The 22,016-nt window shown below is 38.9% G+C and overlaps 1 protein-coding gene across 2 annotated transcripts in view; it reads left to right on the forward strand.

Moving 5' to 3' along the window:
• The window catches only part of GRM8 (glutamate metabotropic receptor 8), a gene marked incomplete at its 3' end in the record, with an annotated part of 1,426,014 nt that overhangs the window by 427,763 nt on the left and 976,235 nt on the right, over window positions 1-22,016 (forward strand). For both annotated transcript variants that reach the window (XM_082254065.1, XM_082254064.1), the window contains exon 3: window positions 17,544-17,760. In XM_082254065.1, coding sequence (XP_082110191.1) covers window positions 17,544-17,760 — 217 coding nt within the window. The remainder of the gene's footprint in view (window positions 1-17,543; window positions 17,761-22,016) is intronic.

Below are 22,016 nucleotides of genomic sequence, written 5' to 3' on the forward strand. Positions count from 1 at the left end.
CCAAGTTGTTGGGGTTCATCTCATACTTCTGAAGGTTTGAGGGTGCTGCCTGTTCCATACCCCCCCTACTCCTCATCTAGCCTTTTAGGGGTACAAACAATAGTAATTGGGGCCTAGTGTGGTTGTGTACGTGCGAGATACATACACTTTTTTTGATCATATTTCCTATTCCGCTATTCAATAAAAACCTTTGAGGATCAATTGAATTGCGGGATAGTCTGTGTCGGTACGTGTGAGAGAGATCCACCTTTCCAAGTTGTTGGGGTTCATCTCATACTTCTGAAGGTTTGAGGGTGCTGCCTGTTCCATACTCCCCCTACTCCTCATCTAGCCTTTTAGGGGTACAAACAATAGTAATTGGGGCCCAGTGTGGTTGTGTACGTGTGATATACATACACTTTTTTTGGATCATATTTTCTATTCCGCTATTTAATTTAACTGGGCCTCCATGCGAGACCTGTGTGCCTTGTTGCGCTGTTTTGAGTACTCCACCAACATGGCCAGTGGCAATGACGCCGTTCTCAGCTTAACTATCCCACTTCTATGCCTCCTTGAAAAAACAATTCGGGCGATGATGGAAGAGGATATGGCACAGGATGAGGAGGAGGAGGAGGATGAAGAGGTAACATTTCCAAGGCTTTCAGGGCAGTCATTCGCAAGGGGCTCCGAGGGTGGGTTCCTGCACACGCAAACGCCAGGGACGCAATTGTCCAGCAGGGGCACAGTTCTGGAGGATGAGGAGGATGAGGAGGAGGAGGAGCTGGAGGAGGAGATGGAACCATGTTCACAGCAGGGTGGCACCCAGGCCAGCTCATGGCCATCACTGGTGCGTGGCTGGGGGGATACAGAGGACACGGACGATACACCTCCCACAGAGGACAGCCTTTCGTTGCCTCTGGGCAGCCTGGCACACATGAGCGATTACATGCTGCAGTGTCTCCACAACGACCGCCGAGTTGCCCACATTCTAACTTGTGCTGATTACTGGGTGGCCACGCTGCTGGATCCCCGTTACAAGGACAACGTACCGTCCTTAATTCACTCACTGGAGCGCGATCGCAAGATGCGCGAGTACAAGCGCACGCTGGTAGACGCCATGCTGCTGGCATTCCCATCTGACAGCGGGGCCACAGTGGAAGCACAAGGCAGAGGAGGAGGAGGAGGAGGTCGCCAACGCAACCAGGGCACCGCCAGCACCTCAGAAGGCAGGGTTAGCATGGCCGAAATGTGGAAAAGCTTTGTCAGCACGCCACAACAAACAGCAGCACCAGCAGCTCAGATGGAACGTCTTAGCAGGAGGCAGCATTTTACCAACATGGTGGAGCAGTATGTGTGCACACGCCTACATGTAGTGAATGACGGGTCTGCCCCCTTCAACTTCTGGGTCTCCAAATTGGGCACATGGCTTGAGCTTGCCCTTTACGCCTTGGAGGTGCTGGCGTGCCCTGCAGCCAGTGTATTATCTGAACGGGTATTTAGCACGGCTGGGGGCGTTATAACAGACAAGCGCAGCCGCCTGTCCAGAGACAATGTGGACAAGCTCACGTTCATTAAAATGAACCAGGCATGGATCCCACGGGACTTTTCCGTACCTTATGCAGAATAGCAATGGATACCGACCTTACCCACCCATTGTTCCATTTTTGCTCTTTCTCACTCTTTTGGGGTGTACCCTCATTTAAAATTTTTGAAAAGAAGCAGTGTTGGCTACCTCGTCCTCCTCCTCAGGGCCAGATTAATGTAGGGGCTATTGGAGCTGCAGCTCCAGGCCCCTACCTTTTATATAGGCCCCGGGTTGGCCATATTCACTGTTACCGCTCTTCTGTCACTTGTAAACACAGAAGTCTGGCTTCTATGCTCGCTTCCCCAGGCAGCACCCTCAGAACCTCCCCACACAGCGTGAAGGCCGGACAAGGAGGGACAGTTGGCGATGCATGGATGTGTTTATGGGCTTCAGAGACAGCATCCCATGTTGAATTAGGCATGCATGGCTGCACCCTTCCTCCTCTGGGTGCATGGCAAGGCACGGCCCTTAAGGCCCTTCAAAATCCTCAGCACCAAGCCCATGATGCTGTTAATCCGGCCCTGGTCCTCCTCCACCGCCGCTTCCACCTACACCGCCCATAGGTGTGCGCAGCCTATTGCATTAAGGTGTGCACCCCAAAGTTGAAATACACATGCATGTGTTTGCCAGCAGGGAGAGTAATGTATCGGGGCCATGTACCTGTAGGCAAGGAGAAATAGAGCAGAGCAGGTCCCAGGGAGATCTTTCCCATCTCCTCACTGGCAATGCTATGTGCCCTAGGTGATTAGGGTGTGCCCAGGCACACCCAGCACACCCTGTGCGCACGCCTATGTCACCGCCACATCCACCACCACCTCAACCTCCCTCCTACTCCATATGGGCCTCGTCCTTCAGAGATGAAGAAGAACATTGTTTTATTTTTCTGTTTTTTTTTTGTTGTTTTAAGTTATTTCCCTATCCACATTTGTTTGCAGAGCACTTGCCATGCTCTTAATTACGTTTTGCTGCCATTTGCAGCACTCTAGCCCTTTCCTTTGGTGTTTTAGAGCCATTTTAGTGCCTTAAAGTTCGGGTCCCCATTGACTTCAATGGGGTTCGGTGTCCGGGAAAAGTTCGGTAAAAGTCCGGGACACGGACCCGGACTTTTTTTTAAAGTTCGGCCGAACCCGTCGAACACGGACATCTAGGTGTTCGCTCAACCCTAGTCAGGATCAAGCAGGGGAAGACTGTCGGTGGACCGGAGCGGAGCAGGAATGCCGTATGGACACCACTGAACAGGAGACAGGAGCAGGCTGGGTCTGTCAGTAGGTTGCAGCAGAGCAGGAATGCCGGATGGACACCACCGAGCAGGAGACAGGAGAAGGCCAAGTTCGTCAGCGGGTTGCAGCGGAGCAGGAATGCCGGATGGACACCAGTGAAAAGTAGGCAGAGACTAGCAGCAGGCAGTCCAGCAGGATAGTAGGCAGAAACAGGATCAGGCAAACCGGGTCATACACTGGTAGACGGATCAGGTGCAGATGTACAGGCAGAAGCGTGGTCAAAGACAAGCTGGGGTCAATGCAGGCAGAGTTCAGGAGAAGTCAAGGCAAGCCGGGTCGATAACAGTAATCAGATGCAGGTTTACAGGTAGCAGGTTTACACAGAAACGCTGTAGACAAGACAGCACTGAAGCACAGCACAGGCTCAGTTTAAATAGCCCCCTTGATGACCATACAAGCAACAGGTGCACGCACTTGTGCAATGGGCGTAGCCTATGCACAGCAAGCTGTCTAGAAGAGCCATTCTGTCTATGGGAATGCCCTTCCTGACACGCTCTTTCAATGTCTGCTCACCAAGAATGACGGCCTTTGGACTCTTAGCTGTATGTAAAAAAAAAAAGGGTTGTAAAATGTCACTAAATTGTCGTTTTTTGGTGGGGTCTTGGGAGACCCAGGCATCATGTTGTCTGGTTCCCTTATTTTTGGACCTGGGTGCCCATTTACCAATGTAAAGGAGGATCCAATATCTTATTTCATATGTTGGGTGAGGTAACAGATCCTCTGCCTTATAGCTGGGAGTTCATCAGACTCTCCCATTTAGGCAGTACCTCCTGGGAGCCTGAGGCACCTGATGCATACATAAGCGGAATACCTACACTGTGAAACCTGTTGGCATACTTTATATCTGCAGATTTTTTTTATGTAATTTTATGTATAAATACTGTAGGGGTCCCCCTACGTTTGACCCTGTCTCTAACTAGGCAATGTATATGTATTTGTATGTTTAATAAATATATTTCTGTTTTTTTTTTTTAATCTAAAAAATGTTTGTATTGGTTTTATTTACCATTTGGGAGTTACCATTTAAAGGCCCAAATAAACACACCATGACAAAGTCCTTTAAAAAACACACCAACCTGCCAGGGGATACCCTCTCTCAATGTATGCTCACCAAGAATGACAGCCTTTGGCCTCTTAGCTGTATGTAAAAAAAGGGTAGCAGTAAAAGGTCATGAACTTCATGACTTCCAGCTGCTACTAGAGGTTTGCTGATCTGCTAACAGCAAACATTTGCACAATTTCTGCACAGTGGCAAACTCAAACCCCATACCTAATACACAGATATTAAGTATGTGGAATGTCAGGCCACCTACACTGGAATGTGTGCAAATTCAATCACTAAAACTAAAAAAAAAAAAAAAACAATACTTCATGATATGTGAACTGATCATAGAGAAAACAAAAATCTTAAACCTGAACTATAGGAATGAAATATAAACATATATTGTGTGTAATACATGCTTTTGCAAACCCATTTATTACATTGTAAAAATTGCAGTGACATCATCACTGTGTTTCACATAGCCAGTTCACAGAGCAAAGCTGTGGGGCTTTATAGAAGGCATACTTCAGTTCCCACAATAGAAAACACTCTATGAATGGAAGAGGTGTACCTTTCATTCATCTACCTGTCTTCCATTTAAAGGGCGCTTGTCATTGTAGAAGCCAGTAGTATGGCTTCTGTAAATAGTGTATGGGGTCAAAAGGGTGAACATAATCTGCACTTTTTTGAAACCCCACAGCACCAGAGATCACTGCTCTGGAGGTATCTGGGGGCAGAGGACTGAAGATATCAATCTAACACAGCAGTCATCAGCACATGGGACACTTTTTTATGCATTTTAAGTACTGTCCCTTATGCTGTTAAAAAAATCACTAAATTTCAATACATTTCAGCTTAAGAACTAGATCTTTTTTTTTTTTTTTTTTACTATATCTTTCATTGTTTTAATCAATTTACAATATAATCAATGTAAAAAAAAGAAGAAATCTAATTTTTTTTTATCAAACTTATGACATTTTTTATATATAAATTTCCCTACCTTGTTCCCCCCTCCTATTTTACCAATTTTATACCCATCTTCTAATTATTTCTTATATATTCTGCACTTAGTTTTCCCATATTCGTATATAGTCTCCAGTTTCTTTTAAGTCTTTCCACATTTTCCAGTTATCCAAAAATATATCAATCTGGTCTTCATCTCTACAACACATATATTCCATATTATAAATATATTCCACTCTCTTACACCATTCCTCAATAGTAGGAGCTTCTAATTCCAGCCATCTCTTTGGAATTTCTCCCTTAGCAGCATTAAGTAGAATTGGGACTATTGTATTTCTATACTTCTTTAAGGAACCATCTACTCTATGAAATAAACATACCCAATGATCGTCTTCAACGTTTTCTCCAGTAATCTGGTTGATAAGAACTGGATCTATTAGGATTTTACAGCAATTAGGAATAGCACAACAGGCTGCAAGTTCAAAGTATGCTGTTTATATGTAAAGCATTGGCATTTTATTGTTTGAATGATGGTATCAACAAGAGGAACTATAGGCACAATCAAAAATGACAGTCAATCACTAGCATTAACACAGTAGTTTTTTGTTTTTCTAAATTCTCCCTGTACCATAGTTGTTTATAGAGATTCTACAGTGGTCATACAGTCATTTATTCAAAGAGCTAAAACATTTATCCAAAATAGAGAACAATTTGTTGTTGTATCCTCCTAAAAGCGGTAGCTGGAGTAAGGCTTTCATTTATTAGTTACTTATGTAAAACCAATCAGTTCATCTAACACAACCCCTTACACTGGTGGACAATGCTGCTGTCCAACGGTGACTACACTGCTCCTCCATAGATATAGTGGAGGAGTGAGTGTAGTCAGCCTCAGAAGTGTCTTACTGTCTGGATCCCTGGGTACAATTAAATAAATAAATAAAAATTAATGCAACCTTCACATCTAAGGACCAGTAAGCTGCAAAATATGAAATTTATGTTCTTGGGTTTAGATACGCTTTAACACACAAACACATTTTAAATTGGGCACGCTAGAAGTTTACCAAGGCCAAACTTACTGTGCAGACTATGGCGAGGCTTAGCTCTATCCTCACTGAGGTGTAGCAAATTGATTTATTTACCAATGCTCAGGGGGATTATGCTGGCTGCAACTGTATATAAGAATGAGCAATAGTAATAAGAAAGTGTAGATATGGATCGTTCCATTGTTCTGTTCTCTGCAATACAGAAAGATGTATTAGGGTTTCTACTTCAAACAATTGCTCAGTTTTGCTGAAATTCTGTGATATTTTCAAATACTTAACAATAGGTTCTGTTATCTGGATGAGCAATGTGGTTTAGCCGCCATAAGTTAGCACAATCATTTTCAAAATCATGTAAAAATCTGCTTTGATATAAATGCAACAAGATCTCATTTCATAGAACATAACTTTGCTGAGGATGATACTACCTTTGCTATTTCCATTTGTAATTTGAGCCTACTTTTAAAGTCAGCTATAGATATTTCAGTCATAATATATTACAGGATCATTTCACATTTTTCTACTTGAGAATCCAGTATGAGCTGATTTGTTCTCACAGATATAACAGTTAACACTTAGCTATATTATTATATTGCATAACTATAATTTGTAAATCAAAATGTTATTCTGCTACTGTGTAGAATAAGTCATTTTCTTACAATATGTAAAACTTTTGAAGCTTAAGTATTAAAGTATTTATGTGTTAGAATCCAATTTTTTTGATTTCAATAATTAAAAAAGACATTTTGATGGATGACCTTATGGAAAAAGGTCAACGAGTTTTATTTTTTGAGCATCACGCATATTCAAACTGAAATCCTTCCCAGTAAAGATATTAACTAAAATTACCTCTTGTGGTAATAGCTTTTTTTGCCATAAAAGCATGTTCTTGTTGGGATCGTATTTGGTTGAATTCTGGTAAAGCTACTATACAAAATTTTGTTTCTTTCTCAGAGGTGTTGCCTAGGTTATGTGTAAATGTGCATACACCCCAATCATTGTACCTATACACATATAGATCTGAGAGATCTTACACAAAAGAGGTAGTTCAATCCGCAATACACATTTATTGAAAGGGTTGCATAATATATATATATATATATACAATCTATACACTTTACAACAAATTAACTGTATAAGTCCCCTGGCTTATATGATATTTACAAATTACCCCCAACAACCATATTTACAATATAATGTACAAGCATGGAGTTATTTTACCTTTCCACTTCAGGTCGGGGCATGGTGACTACCGTGTGTCCACACACAAAAAGAGGAACATAGCTTGGTGACAAAACATTATATCCCCCTCTCCTTTCGTTACTGTGGCTAATATAATTCTCTGTAACTGGTCACTGTACCTAGCAAATGTATATTGGGCACAGCCTGATTGGATGAGTCTAAGAAGGCTGCTGTTTAATACCCATGTAGTGATCAGGGAAAACAAAAGGCCAACCTTTGAAGTGGAACTAATTACAGTAACACCAACACAACACTCGATACTTTAAATATATTTCCTTCTAACTGAAATATATTTCACAAATTACAAAAAATAAAATTTAATTATTATGGCTTTGATTTTTTGATGTGTTTTAGTGCATTGCCTATTTTTAGCCATAAGGGTTGATTTACTAAAATCGGAGAGTGAAAAATATGATGCAGCTGTGCATGGTAACTACAGCTTCCCAACATTCTATATTCCTGATATGTGCCTTTCGTATCATGTAATTGTATGATAATGTATCCTGTTCTCTTCCTTTAAGTGAAATTCCTGGTGGTCCTGCCAGTTCCTCTGCTTTCTTATTAAAAATTGATCTCACTAAACAGGGGATCACACCATGGTAAGTTCTCTAGCTGTGCTGCCTGCTTTCCTCCAATGATCAGGCTTGTCTTGACACTCCCTACCCCCCTGCACAGCCTTTTACTGAGAAGCTCAGTGTGCTGCTGCTTCTCCGCCCCCCAGCTTATATGCAGCTGAGAACAGAGGGAATGCGATCGCTTAAAAAAATTAAAAAAAGGTATTTATCTTTTTTTTATCTTATATATGTATATATATATATATATATATATATATATATATATATATATATATATATATATTTTTTTTTTTTTTTAATAATGGGTTGTTTTACAAGCTGGTCATTTACAATAATTTTAAGCTTTGACAAAAAACCTTGAAGGTTTTATTTAGAGCTGCGCCAGATTTTGCACTCTGCGGTATTAGTTAATCAACGGCATAGTGTTGGGGAAAAACAAAATTTCAATCAAAAAGAAAACTTCTGTCTGGATAGAGACATTGAGTAAATGTGTGACCTATAAGGGCTTCATGTTTCTTTTTTAGGTGACTACAGCATACTTGCACTGAAGGTTTAAAACAATCCTCAGAGGCCATCTAAGGTTGAAACTTTAGGTATGCTGGATATAGAAAGGTTAATGGCTGAATACCATTATAGTTTGTTTAGTACCTAGCTAAAGTGTAACTAAACTCAAATTTACTTTGCCCAGACACTTTCATAAACAGTTGCCATGCTGTCACATTTATTTTATCCTTTGTTTCATCTCTGTACTACCGACCTCCTGCAGCCTCAGCTTCTTGGCACCTACTTCCTATCTGCATTCATTCCATTGATGACTGCTACATGGAATTGGTTTCCTGATAGTAAAAAACACCATACTTGAATAATGTGTGCTGAAATTACAATTTTTAGTCCTAATCTGAGGCCTAACAGGAGCTCATTTGGAAGACAGTGACGGAATGTTAAAAAACAAAAATGTTGGCTGCGCCTATCCGTGTGCAATCCAGTTAATGTTTTTAAACCAAAATCTTAATTTCAAACCACAAAACTGCTTTTATTATTCAGCGAGAAACTTTGTGTACAATAAAATACAAATAAAACAAATGTGACAGTCCCTGACAACTATAGTTCAATTAGTGGTGCTTTTCTCCTTTCAATTATTTTTCCCTTTAACTGTGATTCTCATATTCCACAGTTTTTTCATCTTCACCCTTGTGGATTTCAGTTAATACAATTGTGCAATAACTCCCACCACCTTTCACCACCTTCAGTTTAGACCTGTTTCCAGGTCTAAAATTGCCTTCCCCTGCTGGGGTAATTCTAGGCTCCTCAACTGTTCAATCTCCTTCCACTCTCCTCTCTTCTCACTGAGCTGGCTTGTCTGGACTTCCTTTCCTCCACATCCCCTCAGTATAAAAGTTACACTCCCATTGTGTAGTATATAAAGGTTTCACATTTATTGCATACACTGCATTTATTGCATTGCACTTACATCAAAACTTGAGACAGTGCACTTTATCCAACTGGATTATCCAACTGGCCAGCAGTTCTCGTATGTGCCGCAAACACAGTCCTCTGTCACCCAACTCCTCCCACGTGTATCGTCACAATCAGGTGACTTCCTCAGGGGTAGGGCTAGGTTAGGGACAGAATGTTGCCACATACTTTCCTGACAGAATCAACATGTATTATTTTAAGAAAATCTGAATATTTTAAAACATTTAAAAGGATTATATTAAAATCTTATAGCAGATATAAGGTTTTAGTGACTGGGTATACATCCAAAATATACCTACATATGATGGGGTCACAGAAACTGTTTATTAATGAGGGCTGTTTTATCAAGAGTTCTTTCCTTCCTGATTTTCCCTGCCTTCCTGTTCTGCTTAATGAATATTGTCTTGCTGGTTTACAGATACACAGCATATTTTCTAAAATAGTTAAAAGAGAGCTGATCAGGGAAAAGTTGGTACATTGAATTGCTTGACAGAATTGCTGTCAGAGTCTGTTCTCCTTAGCAATTTTTTTTTATTGTGTTATAGCAGCCAAGCTTCATAAATGATTTTGCAAAGAAAATGTTTTAATTAGTTGATTTTCCTGTAGTCTAGCATCTTCCTTTTCTTCACATTCAGAGCACTAGTGCTACATATATTTGTCATTTCAAAGTTTACAGTCAAATTTTGAGTGCATTATTTGCGTGCTGTACAGTTTGGATTTGTTACTTTTAATATCTCAAAATATTATCTGCAATAGAAAGTCTGTAAAATTCAATGATAGGACAAATGTGTTACTGTAGCAGATTTACTTATCTGTTCTTTAATTCTAACCCTATGTTTCATAAACCTGTTGAAGCTTATAATATTTCACACTAACGCCACCACAGGGCTTATTGATAAATCAGTATTATACATAATGTAAGGATAGCATTCATACATAGGATTAGCATACCATCATAGCAACCTTTTCTGGGCCAAAGGTGGTATGCTTTTATTGAAGAAATAGGCAGAAAGGGAGCGAATAAATAATTGAATAGATCATTATACAGACTAGTGTATGAAGTAGACTTGCTTTGTATTTAAAATCACCAGAAGATTTGCTGGAAAGAAAAAAAACGTTTTCCTGCTTAAAATTTGTTATGATTATAGCTTTAAAATGTATTAGGATACTTCACTTAATTTGTGTGGATTAAAGCAGCTGTAAAGCCCTAAATTAACAAATAAGTCACTGGCAGCTAATGCTTTTCCTATTCAGATTGCAATGATCAAAATATTAAAAAAAAGTGTACTTTTTTTTGAGTCTCTTTATACATGGTCTTGTTGCCACAATACCCCTAAAATTGGAATAATGGGCAACTGGTGGGCATGTGCCAAATATGCTCATCACTGCATCATATCTGGAAGCAATGCTGCCCACTTGGCCTTGGTTTTCTGAAGCAACCGAACCCTACAGCTCTCGAACACTACGCTGTGTGTCTCTGACTATTTAGCCGCGTGTGTGAGACAGTGTGGACCAGCACTGTAGAAGTAATAGTGTATGCATGGTGGAAGGAAGAAGCCAATGTGCACAGGCCGTTTGCATAGATAACCAAGCAGCTCAGCTTCAGGGTTCTGAGATCACTGGGGGGATCAGCCATTTGCATAGTGCCTGAATACCATTGTCAGACCAGCACACAAAGGAAGGTCATATGCAAGGTGGAGGAAGTGCAGGATTTTCTGGTAATTTCCTAAATAATCTAAAGCTATAGAAATTACAACATGTCAATGTTCATAAATAATTAAAAACTTAATTCTCACCATTGTTTTTATGTTTTCCATAGTGGGGAAGCATTATTTTTGATATATTTATGTAGCACCCTACAGGTAGGTGCTAGGTAAATGTATAGTGGGCTTTGTCTGCTTAACAGCAGGGCCATGATTTATTTTTGGTAGGGTGTCATGGTTTCCAGGTGTGTCTGCTAAAAGGGGAGTCCCCCACTGGCTCTGTAAGAGGCTTCTCATAGGGCAGTGGAGGAAACCCAATCAGGGATACATTCAGGTTTGTAACTACCCCAGAAGGAAGATTCTGCCACAAAGGATTCTGGGAGTGGGTATAAGTTTGAGGGAGAGCATGCCTCATTGTCTTTGGTGGGAAGCAGAGTCCCAGGAGGGAGAGGACGGCTGTCTCTCCTCCTGTCAGAAGAAGCGGATGTCTCGGGTGCTGCCTGAGAATCCAGAGAGTGCTGAGTTGAGCTGAGGGGGATCTGGTGTGCCGAGAACCAGCGGAGAGCGAGAGGTCCAGTCCTAGGAAAGCCTACACAGGTCGTGAGTACTGAGTATTGCCCCTGGGGGTCTGCCTAGAGTCAGTGAGGACTACTCCGGAGAAGGTCCTAGGATCCAAAGTGTCAGCTAGCTGCAAAGGGGGTACCTAGTCAGAGGACCCTAAAATGGTAAAGGGGGTCGCCTGCAGTTTGGGCCCTGAAGAGTTAATGCACAGTGTCAGTGCTTTAGTTGAGAGTTGCAGCCATACAGGAATACACAGCAAGCTGAGTAGTCAGTGACTTTGCAGTGCAAGCAGTGTCAGATATTTAATGTTCCACAGTCCTAGATCTACTAGACTTAAGTCAGAGTTCCAGCACAGCTTTCAGAGATACCATGTGTTCAAAGTGTCAGTAAGCGTTGGCTGGCGTCGGCTGGCGTCAAGACAGCGCTAACGGGCATTTTTACTACAATACAATAGTCGAGCCAAAGGAGTATCCCACTCATTCCCTTCTCCCATCCCCTAAAACTACAATAAAACAACCAAACAAAGATGCCAGAGTTGTCAATGTCTCAGTTCTCACACCCAGGGCCGCAGCTCACATGGGCTGGAGAGGTAACCGGTAACAATGGCAGATCCCCCTCAGGCCACAGGCCTGGAACCCTTGCTACATTTTTAATGTATATCCCTGACTGTTTGAGGAGATTTGCTCTCACTTTCTGTCCATATGATGCCTATACAAGTGGGGTTTGCACCATCATCCCTTTATACAATGCTTTCATAAAATTAGAATCCAAATATTTTGAATTTTTAAGGTTCTTAATAGAGGTCAACCATATATCAAATAAAATCCAAGTTTTATTACAACCATTTCAAACAGTATACATCATAAACTATAATTACAATCTGACATAGTCCTAAGGAACACCTTATTACCTAAATATTTTCTTCACTCCATAAAACTATTAGTCATATATAGACAATTTATAAAATAGACTTTCATTTTTGGGGATGGAAGGCAACAGAGAAAGTCTTCAATAAAGATTGTTGAATATTATGACTGATATTATGGGGTGATAAAAGGATGCATGTAAAAAGATGTTCCCTAGGATTATGTAAACTTATATTTATGTCTTTTAGCATTGTGCTTTTTGTGTACTCTCATTGGAGATATTTCCCATCACCCTCCTCTCCCCTGCAGCTGTCACTCACTAACACAGGGGACCACGTGACTGGAGTGGATTAAAATTGGTAAATATACACATCTTTTTTTTTACACAGGTTAGGCATAATAGGTAGCAGGAAGGGGGAGGAAAAACTTTCAAGACACTTTCAAAGCTGAAATTTTTTTTTAAGAATCAATGATTTGGCAACAGTTGTTCCTAGTGATTTGATCAAAGACTATATATTTAAACATTTTTTTTGCAAATGCTACTTAATCCAATTTTATGCTCATTCCCATTTCCTTGTAAAAAAAAAAAGATGTACCTCTATGTGCTATTAGCCTTCAACCGCAGAAAGCAGAAAACATAGCACTGTCTGTCTCTTCTCAGAAATACTCAGCTGTGGATATTTCCTTTTTCACACTTGAATTGGTGAGCACCTTTGTGAATGGGAATCTCTTGTGTCTTTATAACAAGAGAGTTCTTTGTTACTAATATCTAAATAATCAATTTTGGAAACTTTATTTTCCAACTAGCACTAAAAACAAAAAGCAATGTTCTGTTGTCCACATTTCCGTTTTTATAATTATTTGGTTTTATAGCTGGTTTTATAGAATTAGCCATTTCATTAAATTGAGTGTTACAAGTTTTATAATGGGCATATGGTTTCCCTCTGTGTACACATTAAGCAATGTTATTTTCTTGTAGTGTTTTGCATTTTAGTGAAACTGTACTGAATATAAAAAAGTATTCCCCATACCTTCATTTCATCCATCGATGATAATGAGAAACTCCGGACAGTATCAAAAGCAAATAATACATCAGGGCCCTTGAGCCCAAACTTAGATGTCACTAGCTACTTTACAAATAAAAACATCTGTGTCTTCAAGGTAAAATGATTGGCCAGATATTTTGTGCTTTTTGGCAGATGGCAAATTGCAGATGTCACTGTTGGCCAGAAGACAGTAACTGCAGCTGTCGCCCAGTGAGTGCTCAGTCTCTAAACCCAAAGGATTCCTTTGTGACGCCATTGAAAAGCTTAATCACAGGACACACTTCATTTGAACATTTAATAGAAGCATGGTTATGCAATACACAAAAATGGAATACGATCCCTTTGAAATGAAGCACTTGTTAGGAGAAAAAGTGTTTACATGTGAAATGTGTACCTTATATTAATGCACAGTTTGATCCATTCTTTGTTAAAACCACATTTGCGTCTCCAAATGAGCACTTTATGCATTTTATATGGCTGAACTAAGTGTTTCTAACATTTGATTGACAAGAATGATTTTGTTACAAGGTATTAGGTAAGACATGCTATATTGGTATATCTTTATATTTCTGAAACAGAATGCAGAAACATGAATGTTTTAAAAATAATTACATTAGGACTACATTAAAGCCTAAGTTTATTTTTTTTTAAAATCAGTACAAGGGACAGTACATTCCCTTATTAAGAAGTTTTCCTTCTGCTGGTGTTGGTTGTTCTAGTTAAAATCCTCCATCCTCTTGCAGAGATAATCTGTTCTATGAAGGAGGGAGAAGAACTTTTTATTCATCCAACTGTCCCCAATTTATAGAGTGCTTTTCATTAATGGAAGCTATAGTATAGCTCCTATGAAAAGAGAAGGTGGATGTAAAGAGCTGGCATAGTCGGCACCCTTGATGAGTGACTATGACAGGTCCAGCCGCTTTAACCCTTCCATCAGTGAAAGATTACTGCTGAAAGGGTGTGGGAGGGGAATGGGGACAGAGAATGCTAGAACAGCAACCACGGGGACACTTAAAATACCATCCCTTGTGTTAATTAAAAAAAAAAAAAAGAATAAATAAATTTAGGCTTTAATATCTAGCTCATTGCTGATTAATAAAGTGGCATTTACCAAATTATTATGGATACTCTGTAAGCTAATAAGTCACATTTTCCATATTTCCAGGGAAAGGAAGGGCATACAATACTTTAAAGATTACTGAAAAACATATGCTATGGTATGTGACCTTCTGCTACAGTGGCAGTTCACAGCCTAGACAAATTTGAACAGAGTTTACAAAGTTTGAACCAAGTTAATTGAAAGAATGTAAACTCTAACAATGAGCTTTGGTCTTGTATATTAACCACTGAAAGAGTTATGTCTGTTAATAATTAAAAAAAAAAAAAAAGTTGATCATTTCAGAAATTCAGAGCTGTCCCTTGTCCTTTGCACACTTATTTTCTAATCTCAAGGAGTCCAAAATAGCCTTCCAATATATTTAGGACTATGGAATAATTAATATTTATTTTACAGGCATAAGAAAAATGGGAGAGTTTGAGTAGTTTAGTAAATTAAATCTAGGCAGGGCTCACACCACTCAGTTCACAAAAATGCTGTCTGTTGTCAGCCCACAACAGGACTTAAGAGCTGCATTTCTCACAACATAAAAAAAAAAAAACCTGCAAGACAAAGACATAAGGAGCTAGTATGCATCACATACTAGCTCATTATGAAATACTTACCTTAGAACAAAGCCTGACATGGTCGCCCGGACAAGGCTGAGGGAGCTGTCATGTTCCCTCGGCATCTCTTCCGGGTTCAGTGGCTTCAGCGCAGTGAGTGGCCGGAGCCGCAATGACGTCACTCCCGCGCATGCGCGCGGGAGTTTTCTTTCCAGCAAGGAGTCTGCAAAGGAGTCGGCAAAGAGCCGCCGGACCTTCAGAGCGCACGCACCGCTGCTGTCAGTGGCTGCATGCAGGGCGAAAATCGTTTAGGAGATATTCATTTTACCTACAATACCTATAATAAGGCTTACCAGTAAGTAAAAGTTTAATGGCGGAGTATACTTCTGCTTTAAGAAATTTGTCCTGACTAAACTGGTCATACACTAGTTTTCAAATGAACATTCATGTAAAAATTCCCAGTTAGTCTGATCACTTGACAAATGTCATTTAAAAATACTTTGAAAACTCGAGTCCTAGTAGAGAAGCTCATTATTTGTCAGTACACTACAGAATCATCCCTATCTCTTCCCCCCTGTGATAAGCTGTTGGGGGAAAGCTTCAAAATGATTGGGCAGGAGAGGGTATACTTTAGTTGTGTACCAGGCCGGACGTCTGAGAGTTCTGTGCATAGCAAAATTCATATTGACCAAATGATGTTCCTTTTTTTTAATGTTAAAAGCTTGTTGTTGTATTTTGATGCACAACTAATGTACCTTATGTTTAGTCTATGTACCTGTTGAGTTCTACATTTTCAACTGAAAATCCTCAATAAAACCACTGGCAACTAAAAAAAACTTTGAAAACTTAATTTGCTTTTAACATCCAATTTTGGAAGAATGGACTTTCCCAAGCAAAAACCACATTCACAATTAGAGGTTTTCTATTTTTGGAGAAAAATATGATCATCCTGCTTCTTTAAATTTTCTCATCACTGCAGTCAATAGCCAATGTTCATTTGTCCTCATTAACAAACGTTACAGACCCACTAACAGAACAAATGTTCTTAAAACAAAAAAAATTGAGCAACATTCTGCTAGCCTATTGCAAGCTTATGTGCTAAAGAAGGCTAATGCCCAGCAATTACCATATAATATCAGATAATAACAGCTTTTATCAGCTTTGAGTAGTAAGCCCAGTAAACAACTATAGGTATGGCTCATACAATCTCTTTGAACTATGTAATCGACTGACTGCTGAGTGTCTGATATCAGGGAATACTATTTCTGGTATTTCAAGCTCTCTAATGGAAAAGTGGCATTGTATATTGTAAATGATCTAAAAAGGTATATACATGAACTTCAAGTAGTAATGTGAAGCAAGAATAGCATTTACTGTATTTACTTATGAATTACTATGCTTTATAAACTTTCAAGTTGTTAAAATGCAACACTATGCTAACACACTGCAAGCAGTAGGAAAGTGGCACAGGTTTCAGTTCTATTGTGTTAAATAGGTCTCATTTTGCAAAAATAAGACTTAACAGCCATAGTGCTATTGCTAATGCTTGCTATAATTTCATTAAAGTAGTTATAAAAGCAAAATGTTTTTTGCCTTAATGCATTCTCTGTATTATGTTAAAAAAGCCTTTCAATACCTGTTCCCCCACCCCAATCCCTGAAAACTTACCTGATCCAGCACTGTTCCTGTGTTCAGCACATTGGGTCCTTCTGCTGTCAATCAAATTATGTGAGGAGAGAGCGGGGGGGGGGGTGTGGCTGGTCAAACCATGCTGTGTGTGTCTTTGGAGTCACACAGCCTGGCTCAGGAGCACACCCACAGGAAAGGTGGAGTGAAAAGTGCCAGCAGGGGACTCCAGAAGAGGTGGTAAGGGGCCGCTCTGTGCAATACACTTGCACAGAGCAGGTAAGATTAACTTGTAGTGTCATTAAGTCCTTGTGTTTTCTTACTCAAAAGGCTATGTTGAATCCTTGGGAAAGTGTAAGCAGTTGTTAATTGGTGCTCATTCATTTTTATGTGGATTGAGGACCTTTTTTACTTTAAGGAGTGCATATCTTTGGCAGCGTCATTGACCTTTGCTATTTCCAATTAGTACAAAAATCATGTAAATAAATCATATTTTTCTATCAAGAATACATTTTACACAGTTGTGGCTTTATCTTTTTATTTAAAAGGTGATTTTTCCTAAATTCAAAACTATGTTTAATAGAATATCCTAAAAGCAATTGATTTTAGATTTTCGGCTTTCCTATTTACATTCTGCTCAGTATGAATCACTGTCTGCCTCTTAATGAAATTACCTTCTTGATGGCAAAATAATAATATTGAGATAATTATGGAAAAATCACTTTCACTGGAAAGTAAATATTTTGATCTGCTTAATACAAATTTATGAAACGTGCTCAGTAGACTAACACAGTTTATGGTTACACAGCAACATTCTTATCATATTAATAAATGTTTTCCAGTGAAGTCTATATCAAATAAAACTTTATACTTTCTTCTCTTTTATCTTCTGTGCAGATACCTCAAATCAGCTATGCATCTACAGCCCCAGAGCTTAGTGACAACAGTCGATATGACTTTTTTTCACGTGTTGTCCCACCGGACTCCTACCAAGCCCAGGCAATGGTTGACATTGTAACATCCCTAGGTTGGAATTATGTTTCTACATTAGCATCAGAGGGCAACTATGGAGAAAGTGGAGTGGAAGCATTTACACAGATATCCCGGGAAATTGGTAAGGTTCCATTAAACTGTACTTTACACTTAATGCTGACGAGCTATTAATGTGTTACATTTGTAAAACACGCTACACTCTCCGTGGAGCAACAAATATAACTGAATAGATCTATGTGACAGGTTCTATTGTACTGAAAAACCCTGGAGCTTAAGTACCACTTGCTAGCCCTGTTATTCTTCTCACAACAAGTTTATCTGACTATTTCTTTGTAATGGCGGTTAATAGATTTCCATTTTTATTTTGATGTAAATCACTGTGGTAATGCCTATTTTAATAGATACTGACGAATTATTAAATAGTAATATTTTTGATTCTATTATGCCTGCTTTGGCATACATTTTGTTTCTTTATTTTGTAGTTAGCTTGTAAGCAATGCTCAAAATTTCTGTTGGTTGGATCTAGCTATGTTTATAAAATTACATGCACATTATTGAATACTAATGCTTGAATGTTGTCAAGCTGAATTATGATACCTCTCTTAGAGCTTTCTCCTTGCAAGCAGATAGGGTGGTGATTTCTTTACGAAAAAAAGAAGGAAATATCAATAATGTATAGAACAGGAAAGGGGTAGAGAGGGGTAGGCAATAATGAGGAAAGACTAAACAATTATTCTTTAAGGGCAATCATAGTTATTTGTTTCTGTCAGGGACATTCTAAATTCAAATAACCCAGAGGTTCCAATTTATGTAAAAAAACAGTTTAGGTTTAATAGTTTACTTGGCAATTGTAATTTGATATAAGCAAAAATTATATTAATTTACTTACCCCAATGTAAGTAAATTATAGGAGCAATTTAGTCAACAGAAAAATAGGACTTTTTTATGAGGCTTCAGAAATATTTGTATTTGGTTGATTAATAGGGTTTTATATGAGGAGATAAGTTGAGTGGCAGATTGTACAAATCCATATAGTCTAACTATATGGTATATAAGTAAGTATAAACAGGGAAAATGTAGACTAATCCTCCACCAAAACTGATTTTTTGCAGATACTGTAGATTGTTTTAACCATGAGTTTGGTGTTTAAAAAAAAAAAAAAAACATTAAAAAGTGTGCTTACATTCAAAATGCATAGTTGAATTGAGATTTTGTATTTTATCTGATTGTCATTTGATGTCAAGCAATGTTCCTCGCTCTATACAAAATAAAATAGCTATTCTTGGAGTTCCACTTTAAAGCAAATGGAAGCAAACCTTCCTCTAGATCAGGTATCTCCAAACTACGGCCCTCCAGCTGTTGCGAAATGACACATCCCATGAGGCGTTGTAAAACTCTGGCATTCACAGACATGACTAGGCATGATGAGAATGTTAGTTCTGCAACAGCTGGAGGGCTATAGTTTGGAGACCCCTGCTCTCGATCAACTGCAGTTAAAGGAGATGCAAGATTTTTGGGGGTAAACTTGATGCAAATATGTATTTTTTCAAACCTCAATGCTAGGCCACTATGTGTAACAATTTGTAGGAAGGGCAAACCAAACCAAAAAGCAATGTATAGGGAAAATACTGCCTCTTTCTCTTGGTGATGTAAAAAAATATATATTTCTAAAGTTGCAGAAATTATTGTTGTGTGAATAGTTTGAGAAGTTGTTTACATCATCAAATTTATTAGACTTCAAAGAACTTACCACCAGGAATGACCCATTAAAATATAATGAAATTGTGCATGATTACTTTTTTGATTTTCTAGGTACTTATAAAATGTACTAATTTAGCCCCCACCATTTTTTACCACCTCTACAATTGTTAAACAAATTTGACTTAAAAACTGTAACTCCTTCCAGGAAATAGTAAGTGTGGTTTATAATAAGTTCATTTAGACGTTAGATTTATTTTATCAAGTACATTTTTCCCGTCTAAGAAGAGGGTGTAAAACCATAAGTTTACATTGTACAATCATTTTCTAAACAAATTAGTGTCATTTTCTTCATATAAGAAGTTAGGGAATAGAAGGAAATCTGAATTCAAGTAATTTCTGAGAAAGAGAAAGAAAACAATTTGTTTTAGCAACTGTAGCAACTTTTTTGCATGCAGTATTGCAATTAATTTCTAATTAAAAGGATAATCGAATTGCCAGGAGCAATGATATTCTGATCCATGACAAAGAAAATCATAGGAACCTTCACAACTAAAGAGGGTGCTGAGAACCTAAAGGTCACAACAGAAGTTAAGGGCTCCTTAACTGCTGTTGACAAGAAAGCATGATCTAGCTATACTGTCATGTATTTTTCTGCTGTTGAGGCTTAATACTATAAACTTTATTGTGTTGTCCAAAATGCATGACATGATGTAGGCAGCAGAGGAAGCCAGGAAGTTTCTTATACTGAACTCCTTCCATCCAGCTTTTACTTTAGATAGAAGGTATGACTTTTCCTTCTGGGAACATGCTTCCTTTGAGTCTCTCACAGTCAGCCTGATGGCTCCTTGGCTATAGTAGTAGGTGTCTCCTTATGGAAGAGATCCCTAATCAAGCCAGGCTGTTCAGAAAGTGTTCTTTGAGTGGCAGTGTGTTGTAGATGGGATCCAGGATATTCAATTTCTGCCTCTCTTTTTCCCCTTACATATCACATAGGGAGTGAATGGGAAAGTGCACTGTAAAATTGGATTGCTGTTCTGTTAAGCACAAGGACATGTAGTTAGGATTATGACATTGTTAGCCTAAATAGGCCTACAAAGGCACACTGGTGTATGCTGTACTGAAGTCCCTGTTTAGGGCTCCCTTAAAAAAAAAAACATATAAAGTAATGTAGCTGAGACTTGTGTACAGGTAACTGTTTATAGCTAATAAGCCTACATAGCCAATAATGCCAAAGGACAAAATATTCAGTATTTATGGGACAGGGAGCTGACAGATTGACACTAGGGATGATCGAACTTTTGAAAAGTTCGGTTCAACCAGAACACCTGAACTTCCCAAAAGTTCGGCCCGGATTTCAGAACCCCATTGAAATCAATGGGACCCGAACTTCGGTAATCAAAAAACACAATTTTGAAGCCCTAAAACCCAATAAATGCCCCTAAAAAGTGCCTAGGGTTCTGGGTCATGCCCCAGGGACTATTAATCACACAAAAAAAAAGTTCTTAAAAATTGTCATTTTTGATGAAGAGCCAATTATTGAATAAAAAAAAAGAGATTTTTTTTTTTATTTTGATTTTGTGTCTGGGGGGTCTAAAAAGTGTACCTGTGAAGTTTCAGATCTGTAGCATGTCCAGAACCATAAAAAAAAGATCGTTTGTATTATGTCACTTATAGAACAGGGATATGGCTTCGCTATTTTCACACCTTGCCGGTTTTGTAGCAAGCGTTTTTTTGGGCATTTTTTGGGGATTATTGGAGGCAGGCATAACATCAGAACTTCTGTGTAGGGGTATATATACACACACACTTATATGTATATATACCCATACACATATATAGGTGTGAAAGTAGCAGAACACTATACTTGCGCTAATGAAATAATTAACACCAATATGGTTACGCTCCTATCACACCTATATGTGTATCTGTAAAATACATATAAGTATGTATTTATATATACCCCTATACAGACGTTCAGATGTTTTGTCTGCCTCCAAAGAACCCAAAAAAATGCCCAAAAAAACGCCAGTGCCAAAAAAAAAAACCGCCCAGGTGTGTTTTTGCAGCAGGCGTTTTTTTGGGCTTTTTTTTGGGGTCTTTGGAGGCAGGCAAAACATCTGAACTTCTGTATATGGATATATATACACACACACTTATATGTATTTTACACATACACATATATAGGTGTGATAGGAGCGTAACCATATTGGTGTTAATTATTTCATTAGCGCAAGTATAGTGTTCTGTTACTTTCACACCTATATATGTGTATGGGTATATATACATATAAGTGTGTGTGTGTGTATATACCCCTATACAGAAGTTGAGATGTCATGCCTGCCTCCAAACAGCCAAATACTGCAGTAAAACATCTCCAGGCAAGATTGAGCTAAAACTCTCCAAAGGCACGATTGCAGGAACCAACATTATAGTTACGCTCGCAGTCCTCTCCAGAATGTCTTGTATAGAAAAAAAAGAGCCTCCTCATGGTGTAGTACATTTTTAAATCCAAATAGGTTTAATAAATTGAAGCATTAACAAGTCATTGGGGTAACCAACCATCAAAATGGCTGCGGTCTGTGCCGGTACGCGATGACATCACACATCCTAGCTTCATGGCAAATTGTGCATATTGCACATATTCTAAGGAGGATTGCAAATGCTGTGACCGAAGCA

This window comes from Pelophylax lessonae (genome assembly GCF_965119305.1).
Source record: "Pelophylax lessonae genome assembly, chromosome: 4".
NCBI lineage: Eukaryota > Metazoa > Chordata > Amphibia > Anura > Ranidae > Pelophylax > Pelophylax lessonae.